Source organism: Tyto alba, unplaced genomic scaffold, assembly GCF_018691265.1.
Source record: "Tyto alba isolate M040663 unplaced genomic scaffold, T.alba_DEE_v4.0 Super-Scaffold_44, whole genome shotgun sequence".
In the NCBI taxonomy this organism is placed as follows: Eukaryota; Metazoa; Chordata; class Aves; order Strigiformes; family Tytonidae; genus Tyto; species Tyto alba.
This window is the reverse complement of record NW_024881320.1, coordinates 2914832-2932938: the sequence shown is the minus strand read 5'-3', so window position 1 is coordinate 2932938 and position 18107 is coordinate 2914832. Positions and strand designations below refer to the sequence as shown.

General features: G+C 40.4%; 1 protein-coding gene across 1 annotated transcript; it reads right to left on the bottom strand.

The window, feature by feature from the left end:
* Positions 1–264: 264 nt before the first annotated feature.
* On the bottom strand, positions 265–16739 carry PPP1CC (protein phosphatase 1 catalytic subunit gamma). Its single transcript, XM_033008339.2, has 7 exons — positions 16436–16739; positions 6921–7052; positions 5434–5664; positions 3778–3882; positions 2562–2785; positions 1970–2104; positions 265–1542 (listed from the first exon to the last, which is right to left on the bottom strand). The coding sequence occupies exons 1-7, from the start codon at positions 16488–16490 to the stop codon at positions 1453–1455; spliced, it is 972 nt and encodes a 323-aa protein (XP_032864230.1). The 5' UTR covers positions 16491–16739; the 3' UTR covers positions 265–1452.
* Positions 16740–18107: the final 1368 nt, after the last annotated feature.

Here is an 18107-nt window from a genome sequence, read left to right as displayed (position 1 = left end):
CCTTCGTCAAGATTTTAGTTATTTAATTAAGAACCAGAGGAAACTGGTCGTGTCCTCAGCTACGACCCACTTAAGCTCAGACTCCCGACAAAGCAGTACTGGTATTCATGGCAAACCCTGCTCGGGAAGTGCCACGGGAGCTGCCCGGCCGCCCCCTCTGCGGGGAGTTAAGGGCAATATCTGTATTAAAGCTCCAGAATAGGATCTGGAATCCAACACTCCTGTTTAAAAACATACCTTAGACAAATCGAAACCAAGAATTTGTGGGTTTCCAGAACAATTTATTTCTCTAAGTCAGGTCCTCTGCTAGCAGTAGTGTATATGTTGTGATAAACTGACACTGAGAAGATTTAACAATTTCTTCATTTAATAAGTGATTTTCACTACATGGTATTGTACACTGTTATCTGTTCAAAAAAGATTAACAGTTTTTAAAAAACAAGATTCTGTGAGAGATTTATATAAACCGGTGATCAAGATCACCTCCGGTTGGCTTATCAAGCTAGTTTCTAGGCTTCTTTGTAGAACAAAGTCTTTAGGCTAAAATGCACAAAACCATTCAGGAAGATCTAGAACCATTTCTGTAACTTCCAGCTTTGTCCTGGGCTGCCACAGGACTGACGCCACCATGAAACGGTCCACTCGATCGACCATACGGAAACTGTCCAAAACTGTGTTTACTTTGACCAGGAATAGAACAAACAGCACAGCAGTTCTACTCGCTATTTCAAGTCAGGACTTCCTCTTATCTGCAGGAGGAAGGCGTGAATGGAAAGCTCTGCCAACTCAGGGTGGTGGGTCATGTACAAACGGTTTTCTAAGCAAACTTTGGCTTCAGGAAAGAGACACAAACACTTAAAATAATGGCTTTAATTGTCATTTGAAGTATACGGAGAGGGATGTGTGTCTGAATTAAATATACATCATACCAGTGATGCTGGCAAGGTTGAAGGTTATTTCTAATGTTGACAGCAATAAAACTAACGTGTACGTGACAAGACATTAAAAGAAAAGCAATCCCTTTAAAATAAAATTTAACGTAAAAAAAGTTCACAGTGGTTTGTATAAACAGTATGTAATTTCTGACAGTAACAGATCTCTACTCTCACAGCACACCAGTGCCCTCTTTAGATCCTAAAGAAGAAAACAAGCATTTACACTACTCATTGTCCAGATCCGGAAAGTCAGTTGTACAATTACCCACAAGGACGGGGTACGATGCTGTGGAGTGTACAGCTGTAACACCAACGAAAGGAAAGTTTAAAACTCTTTTCCTGGGAGGGAGAAAAGTCTTTCATTTGCTGTTACAACCAGCAAATGCCATTCATCAAATCAAAAGGAAAACCACAAACACATTATCTATTTTGAGCAAGCTGAACAGTACACATTACAGTTTTAAAAATGGAGATTATATACTATAATACAAGTCCCAACAAGGCAGTGCCAAAGTGACTATTTCTTTGCTTGTTTTGTGATCATACCCCTGGGAGGCGTTACGGGTCTGCTGGAATTGGGCTTCTTTTTCTCTGCAGGTTTCAAAATCTGAAAAAATAGTTCAGTTATTTAGCAAAAAGTTTTAGCTTTCTTACAATCAAACAATTAATTCACTCGTAAAGGCATCATACAGGTCATCTGGACAAGTCATAAACGTGCCAAGAAATAGATGTGTTTCCTGCTCAGAGCTCTGACAGGCCCATTCAGCCCATGCCAACGGAAGCGGGCTAACAGCTGACAGCTTTGCTTGAGTGATTTAATTCCAGGGTAAAACAGTTCAACGACTCACACCAGCAAGAGCTTCTCACATTTTTGAAGACATGAGTGGAAACACAGCCCTGTCTACATACAGTATCTGTAAAGATCTATTTGAAACAAGCATTATGGTTTTCTAACAGTACAGTATCAACTCAAACTAGAGTAAATTTAAAGTGTGACTACACTAACTAGGAGGTGAAATCTTCAGATATCATACCTGAAAAGAGCACATTAGAGTTTCATCCACACTCATCATGGCACCCGCATTATCAAATTCTCCACAGTAATTTGGGGCAGAAAAGAGAGTTACCAACTGCCTTTTTGCAAAAAATTCATATCCATCTTCAACAACCTTTAGAGAAAAAAGCAGAAATATTAGACTGGACAACTTCTTCCTGCCAAGGCGCAAAGCAGCTTTAGCACAGCCAGCAGCTGAAAAACTGGCTACATCCAACGAGCCTGAGTTCCAAACTTTTACAACAGAACAGGAAGACCATTGCAGGATCCAGTTCAACAACAGAGTCCATTAGCAATGAGTAAACCAGAATTCTCTTAAGATTCAAGACAATCTTGTTCAGGAATCAGTCACAGTTTATGTGTATTAAGAAAAATGTTCATTATGAGGGTGGTTAAACATTGGGACAAGTTGTTCAGAGACAGTGGAATCTCAATCCTTGCAGATATTTAAAACTTGGCTGGACAAGACCCTCAGTTTGGCCTGTGTTGAGTACAGGTGTGCAGGGTTGGACCAACCACAGCTCCCTCTCAACCTAGATTATTCTGTCGTTTAATGGACAAAATTAAAATACCTGATGAGCTCTACATATGAGATCCAAATCATGTTTATGGAGAAACTTCGCAACCACTTCAGCGCCGAACGTGAAGGACACTCCTCTATCATTTTCACCCCACCCTAAGACGTCCTTGTCAGGGTCAGACCACAGGAGATCACAAAGCAGACCTTGATCTGGTACATCAGTGGGGCGCATAATTCGTCTTATCTGTTCCATTGACTGAAGGTCTGGTGACAAACCTGGTCAGAGTTAAGATATGCAATTCCCATTTTAGTCCAACTTTGCTCTGCAAGACTGAGGTTTTAATTCAAGACAAAAATAATTTGTATTCAAACCGATTCACCACTGCTATTTTATGTAGTTCAATGGCAATGTTAACTGACATTTTTTTAATCCAGCATTTGTTTTAAAGCTTTTGTAACAGAAGTCACTTTCTAGAAGATTTACTGGAAGCAAGATAAGCAGAGCCATTTCCACATTTGACAGGATTACAATAATCTCACTGTAAGTTTTTGCAAGTGTCTGTTAAGAGAGCTGTTAAGTAAAAGAGGCATTAACACTAGAAATCACGGGGTACGTTTATTTTACTGATCAGGCCTAGTAAAATGAAATACAGTATCAGAGATCTTATACCATTTTTCACTCGTGGGTCTCCCCAGGCAACTGTCATTACTCACAAGTGATAAAACATTTAAGGTACAAGATGTATTTTACTACTTTGAAAAGTTGCATGAAGCAGGTATCACACAACATAACAGAGCCAATTTCTACAAATGAATCTCCAAACCCGTCAGGCTGGATGAGGCTTTGAACAACCCGATCTAGTAAAAGATGTCCCTGCCCATGGCAGGGTGGATTCTACTACACGATCTTTAAAGGTGCCTTCCAACCCAAACCATTCTATGAAAACATGTTTTCAGAATGTACATAAAACTCCTAGCCATGTAAGTGTAAAAAAACCTATGCAGATTCTTTATTCAGAAAGGGAAGCTACTAAATATGTCTTTTGGTATAAAAGGAAAAGCAGATCATTGCATCTGAAGTTACAAAACTACCTGCTCAATGACTCACAAAACAGACACTAATCAAGCTCAACCCTATCTCATACATTATCCAAGGCAGAGAAAAATCCCTGAAGTTTTGAAGCTTCAGCAACGTAAACAAGACATTGACATGACTGATATTGGAGTATTACAGTTTCTCAAATATCAACAAAGGAACTGTTGCTTACCCCCATGACAGCAGAATATTTTCTCATCCACAATAGCTGCAATTGGTAAACAGTTAAAACAGTCTGTGAAGGTTTTCCACAGCTTAATATTGTATCTTCTCTTACCTAGAAGACATTTTGAAGAAAAAACAGTCAATATGCTTTAACATAACTACAACCAACCTAACACGGCTGCCGTAAGTTTGCTAAGGCTTGCAAGAAGTTAGCGTTACAGGGTATACACAATTTATCTTCTCTGATACCCACTGACATACTTTATCACTTGTAAGAAAGGTGCAAAGGTGTCTTTCAGTGTGACAGGGCGCTCTGAAGAGGCTCTGAGGACAGTACAGGTCTGTTCAACAGAATGACATTCCACTGCTGGCAGCCAGACTCTCCAGTCCCACCTTTGCTTTGTGAAATTATCCCTTGGAGAATGTGATCCATTTCAGAAAATCTTGCCATTTGCTATCTTCTTTGGGAAAGACAGCAATTCTTGGAAAGCAAATTTTCTTTAAACTTGTGCTAGTGCTTTACCACATAAAATCACTCTAGCCAAAGAAACAGGACTGAAAAATGAAACTGCTAGTTTTACTTTCAAAGGGACTCTCTCAACAGATATGAACCCTGATATTTGCAATATGACTAAGCCTGTGATTAATCTCAGAGGAGTCAACTCAAATACCACACATCTTTTGTTTCCTCACTGAAGGAGAATGAGACATGGAGAGTACATCTTGTAAGCTACAAGCCAAGTATGTCCCTCAACACAAGTTGTGAGAATGCTTCAGTGCACAATTAATTTAACAGTTTAATCTCCTCTGCATTATCTGGATTTCTTAAGTCACATCCTTTGAAACGCAAACATACACTTCTACTTCACAACAAAATCACTTGTTATGTTAGGGGTAAGGTCTATGTGTGGTCTCCATCACAACAGACCTTAATGCCCTCTGCAGTCACTTAACTGCACGATGCCAAATACAAGCACATTGTTTCATTAAAAGGCTGACACAACAGTTCAAGTTCTGCAGCTGAAACTACCTCTGAGAAAGCAAGTATCTGGTGCTCAAACCAAGCACACAGCACACGGAAGGCTTCACACCTTTGTCCCATTTATGAAAAGAAACATGGTTTTGGCCAAAGCAACAGCACACAATAAAACAGGACTGCATCCAGAGAACAGCAGAGTCTTCTTTTTTTTAAACATTATGAAGTTACAGGTCTTAACATGAAGTCGATTGATAGCAGTGTAGCGTAACTACAGTAAAGACCAGCCCAGTCTCCAAGTTAAGTTATAACCCACGTATACATTATCATCATCTTCCCTCAGAGGAATGAAACAGAGGTGAACTCTTGTAAAGCACATCAAGTAAAATTATCTCATATTTCAACAGATGACCTTATCTGAAGAAATTTAACAATATGTACCAGCAAGAACTAAATTAACATAGCAGCCAATAACTAAAATTATCCACTCGCATGCTGCTTTGTACTGTGAGGATCAGACTCCAACATCATCAGGGAAAGGACACATTTCCCTTCCTAAAATAGGCCACGGGCCCCCAGGAAGCACACAAAGGGCACTGCAAGTTAGGAAAGAATTATCCAACACTGAAATGCTAGCACTTCCTACCCTGCTTTCCCAAGCCAAAGATGCACACATCTATTACTTACATTCATCGTAAAACCCATAAATTCTGTTGATGCTGGCACATTCGTGGTTCCCTCTGAGGAGGAAAAAATTCTCTGGGTATTTAATTTTGTAGGCCAACAGAAGACAAATTGTTTCTAAAGACTGTTTTCCTCTGTCAACATAATCACCAAGGAACAGGTAGTTACTTTCTGGTGGAAAACCTCCATATTCAAAGAGTCGAAGCAAGTCATAGTACTGTCCATGGATGTCACCTGTAAAGAGCATTCAGAAACACCTAAGTGATCCTGTGCTACATTCTCTGATTGACTCTAGAGAAAGAACAAATGAATGACACTTCAGAAAGAAAAAAAAAGCTTGCAGTTAGATACTACCTACAACATAATTAAAAATTACAGTTTATCTTAATGTATACTTTATAATAAAATTATCACATTCTGAACGTTGTTATCTATTTAGTGCAATGGTTAACTGCACTAAGATGAAGTAAGTAGCTACGTCAAAATATTCATGTGTGTAAAACAAAATCAAGATTCCAAGAAAGCAACTGCATGTTCACATGAAAATCTGACATCCAGTCAAATCCTTTACTTGACTAGTGACTGTGAGATCACAAACCTTTCCCTCATTCTTGGTATTTTCACACAGAATTAGTAATACTGATGGAAAACTGAGCACTTGGGGAATTTGCTTTCCTTTGTACCATCTCTGGTGTTTTCTTGAAACACTCAGTAATTCAAATTCTAGTAGTGAAGTTCTATCAAAAATGAAATTGGTATTTCTGCTTTTGCTTTAAATCATGGCTTTGCTTTTGACAAGCAGAACACTAAATCATGATTTTAGACTACCAATGTTACTAATATCAAACATGCTACTTCAATCTGAAGTAAATCCTCAGTGTTAGAATAAGATAAAATACTGTTTGCTGGAAGCTTTTACAAGTGCGTTTATTGAGGCTGTTATTTTGACATTCTTCATTCTTTTAGCATAGACATGTATGTGTGTGCAAAATGAGCACTACTGTGTACAAGTATGGTGAAACCAAACCAGAAAGCAATTCCAAGAAACAGTACAGTAATTTAAGTTTCCAGCAGGATTTTAGAATATCGTCAAAGCAGTGTTCATCTCTGAATAGCAGCTACAATAACCCACTGCCGTTCTTTGCTTCTCCCTGTTCAGTCATAACTGGGCCACCAATTTTCATTGATACAAAAGCTCCCCTCCTAAACTTCATGTGAATCCCTTCCCCAAGTGACCTCGTGAGACTGGACCAGTTACTTTTTGGGGTTGGATTATTTTGGTCCCCACTCCAATTTGTATGTTTGTTACCTCCTCCCCACTCCTTCACCCTAAGCATCCAGCCAGGTTTTTCCTTTTTGATACAACCATTTACTAGTTCCACTGTTAGTAGGTGAAAGTAGCATCTGGCATTTGTTCTCTGCTTAAGGTCTGAATTTACCTGACACCCCACTATCCCCAACAAGCATCAAACCAAAATCACAATACTCACCACATATTTTCAGTGGAGCTTCAAGTTCTAGTAGAATAGGCTGACTCAGAAAGATTTCTCTGGATTTTAAGCACAGTCCTCTAATTTCATTCTCTTGAAGTTGGACATTTTTGCCTGGTTTTGATCCTCGCACTGTTGGAAGGAGTCAGAAGTCAGTAATCAAAATCAACAATATCCCTAGTGCTATTTTAAGAGCCTGACTAAATGCCACTGTAACACAGAATGAGAAGATAACAGGGTAATATCAGTCTGCTGAGATGAAACTGCAATTCCGTGTTACCACAGAAAGCATAGTGTGTTCTGTTTCAGTTGTATGTTACTTTCATTTAGCAGAATTCACGGCTCAACACTTCCCCCGTTAAATGTCACATTTTAAATAGCACCAGTGTTGTTCTATTTAGTTATAAAACCCATCTTGGATAATGTGACTATATATATACATTTATTAAAAAAAAAAAAAAAAAAAAAAAGTAGTTCTACACTTGTTCTCCGCAAAGCTGTCTGAACATGAGAAAAGGAAGTCTCCCATTTAATCACCAACATCATAGCTCAAATGTGAAAGCTTCCCTAAACTATCATATAACCTTGCCCAAGACAGTATCTGAACAAACAAGACTGCAGTACCAATAAATACTGTACTGCCCCATTCTACACGGTAGTTAGCAAACATGGAAGAAAAATAAGTACGTGATTGGAAGGTAAGGACTATACCTAAGGAAACGATTTTGAATCACAATGACAAAACAGCTCTCTATCATTACCTCTGAGCACAGTAGAAGAGAAACTAGTAGAAGATCTATCTCCCAGCCTCAGACCACTTCCCCCCCACACCCCCAATCACCCAGCTTCAACCTCCCCCACTGCAACAATTCACAGTAGCTAGCCCCCTGAATCCCCATTGGAGTTTGCTTTCCTAGTCCGGACAAGGACACCAGCTTGGCCTGAACAAGTTTCCACAGCCACCAGCACAGCTTTCCCTCAATTTATTATCCCTGTTCCCACCCATTTCTCTTGCCCAAAAACAAAGCACATTTCTATGGCAGCAATGTTGTAACTATAGCTAAACTGCATACAACAGCATTTATCAGGGTTAGGATAAAACTAAATAAAAAACTGTGATTATGCCATTACTGGTGAAGTTTATTATATTTTTATTTGATGTCAAAACGGCTGACAACACAGAACACTGATAAGGCTGAAGCAAAAAAACAACCTGTAGCAAATTCAAGTAAGATTATGGAATAAGAGCAGTCATTTTCTGCAACATAACCCATTGGTTTAGCCACAAAGCCAAATTATCTCAAAACTTTAGCCTCAGATACCTGGAAACACTCTGACATCTTCAGAAACAAAACCACTATAGTAGTATTGTTGCCTAGATGGGTGACTTCCTGCATACAACTTGTCCCGCATTGCAACTGAAAAATCTATGCTCTTATCCAGAAAATCTTAGTCTTTTGTTGCAAAACAAAAAAGCAAGTGACAAGCCCTGAACCTAAATATAAGAACCGACACAATATTATCTTCCTGAATACCTAACTTTTTAGATTCCATTTCAGTCTAACTCCCTTGATATTGTTTAACCTCTGAGTGAGAAATCTGGAAGCTAGAGATGACTCAAATCTCTGTACTGTCGCTGTGGACCTTGCACTATATGAAATCAAGAAGTGAGAACTGCAGTAGGAAAGGCGATGGAGGGAGGGTCAGGGGGCATGTTTTAAGAAGGGTAAGAACAAACGTAGTTGTGTTCCAAAAGGATTACAATTTCTCATTAGCACAGATGATACCTACTTTTGTGCAAGTCTCTGAACAAGAGTAGAAACTATTGTTCAGTCAGCATGCATCTTATCTAGACCAAGAATGAAATGATGACTGTGTAATTTCCACCCATAAAATCAAGTATCACTGGACCGAATCTCTACCAGCATGTCCAGTGTTAATCCAAAACAATTCTACCCTGCATACTGAGCCCCGTCACAGACCCTAGTCATGGTGGCACAGCCTGCCCTACAGACATTGATTCTTTTGAAGAATCATTGACAATACCCTGAAACACACCACCCGTCCTCAGACAACCTTCAAAGTTCAACCTTAGTTCAAACTGCAGTGTGTGCTGACAGTGGCATTACATTCATTGTAGGTCAAGTCATGGCTTTAATAATGTTATCTTTCAAACAATACATGCTCCTTTTTTATTCACTGCTTATGTATTATCACTCAACACTGACATTACATGGCAACACTGGAATTACCACTAAATTTCATGTCTTCCATTAAAATATTTGAAGTAATGAAGCATATAAATGGAAGTTAAATCTGTCACAGCAGTTTATCATGCATGAGGCTTTTCATCCACACAGTAATTTTTTCATCCATACAGTAATTTTCCAAACACTCCTGAGCAATGAGCAAGTTACTCAAGATGCCAAATATCCAGAAGCAATAAAGGAACAGAAATTTATAGAATAAAGTGATCAGCTGACTGAATTATAAATGTTAAATTTTCCCCTACTCTTAAATTTTACAAATAACATTTGTTTCTGAGATAATACAATATACTTGTATTTAGTTTTGAGAAGACAAAAATCTAACTTTGCATGATTTGATCTTGTTAGAAATTGATAAAACCAAACCCTGTATCTCAGATCCATAAATTAAAAACCATAAAATATTATACAGACTATGTAATGCACTGAGTCACTAAAGCTCATGAATAAAGCATATGCATTCATTTTTGCTGAAGATTAAATGAAAATCTGAAAACTGACTGTTTCAGATACAAATTTCTTATGTTTCTCCAATACATTTTTACTGAACCAGTATAATCTTCATGCAGTTTTAGTCATCTGCTTGCAGAAAACCATGACAAGATAAAATGATGCTTTGTTGCAGTTTACAAACTCACTAGCACAGACACCAGAAGGATGAAAGAACAGGACAATGACTCAGTTCTGTAGCCTACTGCCTTGCCAGTGACATTTTGACCACTTTCATCCAACATGGAACTGGCACAGAACAAACAAGAGCATTCCGTTTCTTCTAACATTGATCTATATATCCTGAAAAGCTGGAAAAAAAATATTTTTGGCTTCAAAAGAATCAAATACGCAGACGTGTATGTTGGTTTGAGAAATCTGTATTTTTAGTGCAAGGATTTTCTCATCCACAATGAAAAAGCTGGCAAGAAAACACAGGATGTTCAGTCTGAATGACTTCTTAAAAGGTTTCTCTGACTGAGCCTTCAAGTTCCTTAGTCCCACTGAGAAAGGCAAAAATAATATACTATGAAAAATATATTGTGTTTACAATTGCTTTTCTCTGTTTTGGACCAAAACAAGGCAGCTTGTAGAGATCAGACAGTACGATACTAATTGGCAGCTTGGTCACAAAGTCAAAAGAGCAGCTCAATAGTACTGTATGTGCACATTTGTTCTTTCAATGCATAAAAAAATAACCTCTCAGAAATGACAGTCTGGAACTGACAGCAGAACAAGCTAAAAATTAATCAGCTGAGGAAAAAAGTCTGCCCATTTCAAATAATATTTTATTTATATCTTGTCTCAACAGACTGCTGCACTATTTCCAGACAGTAATGTATTCTCATCCTCTCTTAGGCAGAGATACTCCTGTTCTTAAACATCATTTTTCTAGAGCTTGAATTTCAATGTCCAGTCTGGGCAGACTTCTAACATGTAAAATCTTGTCCACTGTACAAGTTCGAGAAGTTTTAGAAAAATAAGCTCTCCACTGGATGGAAAAGACTCTAGGGAAGATCCCTTCCTGGAGCCTGGATGATTGCTGCAGAGGTACTGACTTGAACACAGGTTCCAACTATTAAAATTAGCGCTGCTTTCCAAGACAAAGAGGAAAACTGCTGGTAAGCAATGACAGATCCCAACCCTCTAAAATGAAAGTGTACTATCAAGAGGGGGTGAGTGCAGTACAACAGCAGCCCAGCAGAGGGGGAAAGGAGGCTTAACGGCAGCCTGGCATTCTCCGTGCAGCCAGCACCAAGTGCAGCTGCAGATGCCAGGAGTTAAAACAGCACACAACATCGGGGATAACTTTTATACGCTTCTCTGTGAAGGACAAACTGGTGAAGGACTGTGTGACCTAGAACGTACAACAGTCAGAAGATCACATGCATGTAGAGTAAAACAGACTTCTATACAACATCCCATTGCTAGCAGTTTCCAATATTCAGTTTGGTGCCACACAATCCTTTAATGAGGGCAAATGCTATTACAAAGCTGAATATATTACCTCATTCAAGGTTAATATGAAAGGGACAGACACTTAGGAAAGTATTCAAAAACATTTGAGAATTCAAAAATATTTGAAATTTCAGTGATCTAAACTTGTAGTTTTCCTTCAGTATTATATTAAAGAAGCAGTTGAAATGCTGTAAACTGAAGAGCTAGAATCAAGTTCTTATATAGAAAATGTTTTAGAGAAAATAGTCTGTCAGCAGGTCAGTTAATCATTTGGCTTAAGTCTCTCAGTTTTACCATATTTCATATTATTATGATGTCTGCAAACCTAGAGACATTTCCAAAAATAATGCAGGTTGGTTTTAATCTTGTTTTCAGCAGCTCCTGATGACAGTTTTGCACCATAGGCACAAAGGGAATAAATAACTTGAAAGTGGTGGTTGATGTAAAAAAGGTTTTACTTTACTGCAGGCACCACCAACTTTGATCAGATCATTTCAAATTCAAAATTGAAACTGAAAAGCAATTCCTCAGTGCCCAAGCCTCCAAAAAGAAAAGGTTCTAGTCTACTTTTTAGTATGACAGAAGTTCACAGCCGTAGTATCAAACATAAGATTCTGCACAACTGCAAAATCTTTATCTTGTAACATACTTCCACACTGGGGAGAGCTACATAGCAACAGGTACACACGCAATCACAAATACTCAGAGATGACAAATTCCTCCACTTCACTGACTGGGCAACAAACACAGAATTTAACTGACTTATTTGAATGCACAGCAGTGATAGGAATCTAATCCTCATCTTTCAAATGCAGAGCTCCTATTTCCCATTATTAGAAACTGCTGCAACACAGCAGGAAACAATTAGCATTAAGCTACACAAAGTATGGAAAATTATATGGTTTGAGGTCAAGTGCTGCCTGACTATTAGAAACTTAACAGTATCCCAACTCATCAACATGTGAAATCTGACCACATTTCAGACTAACATTGGCGACCATCAGACAGACTCATCTCAGTGCATGAAACCAAACAGAAAGCAAGCCTTCAGACCCAAGGAAGGGTCTGAAGACCTTTAGCAGAAAGGTAAAAAAAAAAAAAAAATAGGAGAACTGTATTTGTAGGAAATAGCCTTCGCAGTTGCCAGCAAAAGTTTATCCATACTCTTTGACTCAACTACTTTTAATAACTGTATGATCCTCTTTCCCCATTTAAAGCAAATAAGAGAGACTATCTCCTTGACAGCCATACAACAGGCTTTACTGGGAATAGAAATCTGTGGGTGTATAAACAGGAAAGTTTGAGGATTTGCAGTCTTTTTGCTGATTTTAGTGCACTAACCAGGATTTCAGCTTTCCGAATGGCTACCACCATTCTAGCCTCCCATGGACTTAGCCACAGTAGCCTCTATTCACTACTTAGTTTCTCTTTAATGGTGTTTGCAGAGGCTGCAGCACAAAACATTCTCAGAAACGTATTTCAGCTTGGGTTCCACTTATGTATACTGGAATTGTGTTATTTATCCCCGTTATTTATCAGTACCACGGTAAGACTAATAAATTTCAATCTTCTTTTCTAGATGTTACTATGAGCTCCACTTTCAAGCCAGACCCTACTTATCTGTGAAAAGCTGCCAACCACTAGATGAAGGAAAGCGATAATGGGCTCGCGTTATAGGAACACCAGATGACATGACACGGAAAGGAAGCCATGCTCACGCTCAGGGCATCTCGGGATTTGTCACTCATTTTTTACCTGGAGCTGAGCAGGAAATCTGCCATTTCCTGGAACCTCTTCTATGATCATACAGATGCCAGTGATTTTTCACCTTCCAGGGAACTTTTCTAGCATCTTCTTGTCTATTGGCAGTTTTGACTTAGCAGACACACACAGCTGCAAGCTCAGAACCATTAAGTTACTGCCTACAATACTACTAGGAGGAGAACAATTCGCTCTCATGTTTGTCCCTTCTTATTGCTCAGTAAAGTGAGCCAGTTCCATAAATACGTGAGCCTTTATCCACTATCAAGGACACTTGGGAAACATTCCAATACTCAGTTCAGGATACTGTAATTTACTATACTTTAGAAGTCTTATTCTTGTGAAAATTGTTGTTAGCACAGTTACTAAAAGTGACAAAGTTAGACAACCTGTACTCATGAAATTTAAAGAGGGTAACAAATATAAATTCAATTACAGCAAAAAAAAAAAAAACAGTATGTTTAATGTTTTCATTGAACTGCTTTCCAAGGTTGAGAACAATGTTACTGAAAAATGTTTTTTGTGACATTTTAATGCCAAATGGCTCTGAACTATAAACATTTGGAGCAAGAAAGACTCTTCAAATATTTACCTTAGAATGATAAGCTAAATATATACTTCCAGGCCTTTTAAAAAACAAACTAATAATTGCAGCTAACTAGCCTAAGGTAGGTGGGAAAATATCAACTATCTGGGGGAAAAGTACAAATGTAATTCGATCAGAGAAGGCAGTATAGAAATCAAGTAAACCCCCCTCACAAATACATTATTAATACCCTATATATTAAGAACAAAAGTGAGTGTAATTTATTACTCATCCTTTAACCACTTCACTTTACCTCGAACATCAGACTACATTCACTACTGGCATCGCTCCTGGTCTCCTCCAATGGTGCAATGCTAAGGCACATTATAAAACATAAATACCTGTTTAACTATATTTTCTCATTGATTTGAAGTATTTAATGAAGTATCTCCTTAATACTTGGGTTTGTTACCTTTAAAACGGGATAATCTCCCCCACTCATATCCTTTGCATTTTACTAGCAAAATCACCTAAAGTTATCTGTTGTAAAAACATGCAAGTATACAGTTTAGAGACAGCTGTACTGAAATACCACATTGCTCTAAAAAATAAAGCTTGCACAAGAACTTGGGCAACTTGGTTTGTGAGCTGATTATTAAAACAGATTTTGCAGTGTTTTCATGCTTGAGTATGATCTTAATCTATGTGCAATGCTGTCTGTAAAGGGTATCACTTAAAACAGAGTTCTGGTATGGGCACTCCAGATTTTGTAGAACTAACATTATGTAGTTTTACCAGAACAGCACTGAAAAAGAATCTGTTTGCTGCAAGCCTAAACAGGGTGAGAAGCCTTACACATACTTCAGATTTTTTTTTTTCCTTCACTGAACACCATGCAGCTCTCCACCTTGGAAGTTCAGCCCTGCTACCTACCTAGCCAGACTAATAATTTCAGGGAAAGGATGAGTCAAATAAATGCTAAACAGAATAGAATGGCATTTGCACAGTAATTCACACAATTTAGCACTCTATCAAAAATGCAGTGTTTGTTAAATTGCAGTATCATTTTGCCCTTTCTGCAAAAAAAGTATAAAAATGACAGACTGACACAAAGGTCAATCATTTCTCTGTCTGGTTAAGATGTTTACAACAGTCATTTAATAAGCAATAAAAAAAGCACTAGCATAGGTTACTAACATTGGTTATTGTTTTAAATATTGAAAGGCAACCATGGCCTCAAGAAATCCAAAATACCAACTGAAATGTCAATAAAGAAAACAATTTTATTTCCGTTCTGGCAGCTGATGCAACCCCAACTAGTATCTTTAGTTGCACAAACCACCTCTTAAAAGATCTTGTCAGTAAACCTTCTGAAGCCTGATTTATGAACTCTCATCGCCTCCAAAAATATAATATTGATATAAGCTGGGCAAAAACATATTAGCATAGTACACCTTATTACTTTTTGAAATTTTAAACAAGAGATATAATTCAAAATCATTCCAATCTCTTTCTACAATTATTCCATGTTTCTGATATTAAGAACTTACACTTTGAGAAAATTGCACTAGTTACACTAGGGCAAATCATGTTAAGAATTGTAACTAATACCTGCAGTAAAACTGAGCACATATTAATATGTCAGCAAACACAGGACATACAGGACCTGACATCTACAAATCATACTACTAGAGTTTCAGAAAAATCCTGGTCTAAATTTATGAAGGGAAGCCTTTAAGTAATTTAAACCAGGGCAGTTTAAATTGGTAACAGGCAAAACCCAAAACGCATCAGAAGAAAAGCCATATTTACTTTTATTTATTCTAGTTCAATAATCTCATAATACATCTATAGGATTTTTAGCTCCAAGTAATTTCTAGAGTAGCACTATTGTTCCTCTGCCTGACCTTTTGCTATCCAAGCCATTACACAAGCAAAATCTTGTAAGGGTGTAATACAGCTGAAAGACATTTCTTCACCATTTGTCTCAGCAACATCTCAGATGACTTTGTGCCAAATGGAAAAAAGTTAAATCCCTGACCAAGCTCTTCAAGCGTAAGTGCCTGCCCCAATATACATGAAATGAGGCTGGATCAGGCTTGCTTCTTTCTCTGAATAATTATGATTTTCCTTGATGCCTGGAAGAAAATTTGTCATTGGCTACTTCTCACTTTTGCCCTAAGAAAGATCAGTCATCAATTCTAGTCTGGTGCCGACCAACTGAAGGGATGATGCTGAAGACACCCCCTGCAACTTCTAGGTTTTCCTTTGATTTAGGAACTCCTATGCAACTCATTTCAACCCAAAGCACTAACAATACAAGACAATAAGCCTTTCCACAGACTGCCTGAAAAAAAAAAAAACAAAACCAAAAAAACAACCCAACCTATTCATACCTAAAACGCCATCGTATGTCAGAAATTAAGAGCCAAAAAGTCCTATGGTAGTACTAACGCAAGCAGCTAATCAAAGCTAAAACCGGGATATCCTGAAACCCATGTGAGTGTCCTCCCGACTTTCTGAAAAACTGTCTCAACAGACTCTTTAAACGCGCTTAGGTCTTATTTCCAGAGCCCTGCGACTACCCAGGCAAGCACAGACCCCATGTACGTGACTGGAAGGCAAGAGAGACCCCTTTTTTAAAAAACCCACTTTCCTACTAAAATAATACGAAATTAAGCATCCCCTTCGAGCTGCAGGGGAGGAGAAGAGGGGCAGCCGGCTGGTCCCAACACCGCACCGGGAGCGCAGAGGGCAGGAACGACTGGGAAACACAAAGGCTGAGGGAAAAGTTGGGGCTGAAGGGCAAAGGCGGAGAGCCCCGGGAAGACAAAGCGCCGCGGCGCCCCTCCATTTTGGTCCCCCAACCCCAGCGGGCGGGCAGGATACGGTGCAGCCCCCGCGGCAGCGGCTGAGATAATACCGCTGAGGCGCCACACGGGTAGGCTCCCGGGGACCGGACCGGCCGCCACCCACCCCCCGGCCATCCGCCCCGTGCCTTCCCCGACCCTCACCCTCCAGCAGCCGTTGGATGATGCTGTCGATGTTGAGCTTGTCTATATCCGCCATCGCCTCTCAGCGGCCGGGCGGACCCCTCCCCGCAGCTCCCCTCCCTCCGCTCGCTGCTTGGCTGGCCCGGCTTTTCTCCTCGTTCTGTCTCGTTTTTTCCCCTTCCTCCTCTCCTCCCCGCTCTCCTTCTTCCCTCTCTCTCTTCCCCCCCCCGCCCCCCCCCCTCGACTGCCGGGCTCAGCGGAGACCCAGCACTGAACAAAATGGCCGCCGTCTCCTCAGCGCTCTCGGCTGGCGCACGGATACTACGAGCGCGACGCGGCTCACCGGAAACCCTTTCTAGGCCGGGCGGGAAGAGCGGGGCGGAGGGAACGCGTCGCGATCTTGCCACGCGCTCGCGGGATTCTTCCGCTCACGGGAGGTGAAGTAGTGCGGAGCCGCCGCCTCCCGGTGCCGGGGATGTAACAGGGCCCCCGTTTGGCCTCGGTCCGTCGAAACCAACAGGCCGTTTGGCGTCTGCCGGTGGCGGGAGGCGGTGATTGGGATCGGGATTCCACCAGTGCTGCCTCCACATGGCACACGCTCCGAGGCCGGCAGCTTGGCGTGAGGGGCGCGCACCCCGTCCGTGACATGGCAGCTCCCCCCGCCCTAAAACTGGGTGAACAACACCAAAATCACGCCTGCCGCTGCCGTCTCCCTCACAGGGTGCTGTGGGAGAAGGCGTGTGGGGCCACGCCACCAGCAGCGGGACCAGGCGAAGGCGATGGCGGCCTCTTTCCTGCTCCCTGGGCGACATGGCCACTGGCCCACGCGATGTGGCCTGCGTGATATTGATGGCAGCTCGCTGCCCACTGCCAGCTCTCGCAGAGCCGTGCCATGGGTCCTGGTCACAGCTGGGTTGTAAACTCCGGTCTCCGCTCCTCAGGAGTTTCTACACCCTGAGTGAGCCCTTCAGCTCCTAAGCAACTTCAGATACAGGGCTCTCCCCCTGCAAATACTTTAACAAACACGCAGCGCTTTGAAATCCTTATGGATGGAGAAATTAGCCTACTCTTTCAAGAGCATCTTGCTATTTTATTTTGCGCTTCCGCTATTATTTTGTTCTATATGTAGCTACAGCTTGGCTACAAGCGATTAAATGAGATTCAGTTCATAAATTGGATTACATTTGCAAGGGAGATGGGTTGTGCGGGCCTTTCCCACTGTTCAGTTTGCATCTCTTGATTGAATATTGTTTAATTGCTTTATTTACTCCTACTTTAATTTGCAGGGATGGCTGTGTCAACCCCTTTTCTCCTCCCCTCCCTTCCCCGCGTGAATTGCTCCCGCTCTGCATGCCAGATTCCTCCTGCCAACAGTTATACAATATTCATAACAGCTTATTACCATGGTGGGGCCAGAGCAGAGTTCAGGTTTGTGAGGGCGATAAAGCAAAGAACTTGCAGTCTCAGCACACCTTAGATCTGGCGGGAGGAAGGAGATAAGAGGACGCGGACAGAATTTACCTGAAACTCAGGCACTTGCCCGTTGCAAAATGTAGCTCCAACACTCAACTTCCCTCAGCGAATGCTTATCGTAACGAGCACACCCAAAACGATATGCTAATCTGTGTCATGCTGGTGTAAGCCAGAAGTAACCCTGTTGAAGACAACAGAGTTACTTCAGATTTACTTCAAC

Excerpts from the sequence above, each read along its gene's own strand:
- PPP1CC (XM_033008339.2), bottom strand. The coding sequence starts at position 16,490 with ATGGCGGATATAGACAAGCTCAACATCGACAGCATCATCCAACGGCTG. Across the intron at positions 2,105-2,561 it reads TCATATGTAGAGCTCATCAG|GTTGTTGAAGATGGATATGA; the intron begins GTATTTTAATTT and ends TTTTCTCTAAAG. Across the intron at positions 1,543-1,969 it reads CTCTAATGTGCTCTTTTCAG|ATTTTGAAACCTGCAGAGAA; the intron begins GTATGATATCTG and ends CTATTTTTTCAG.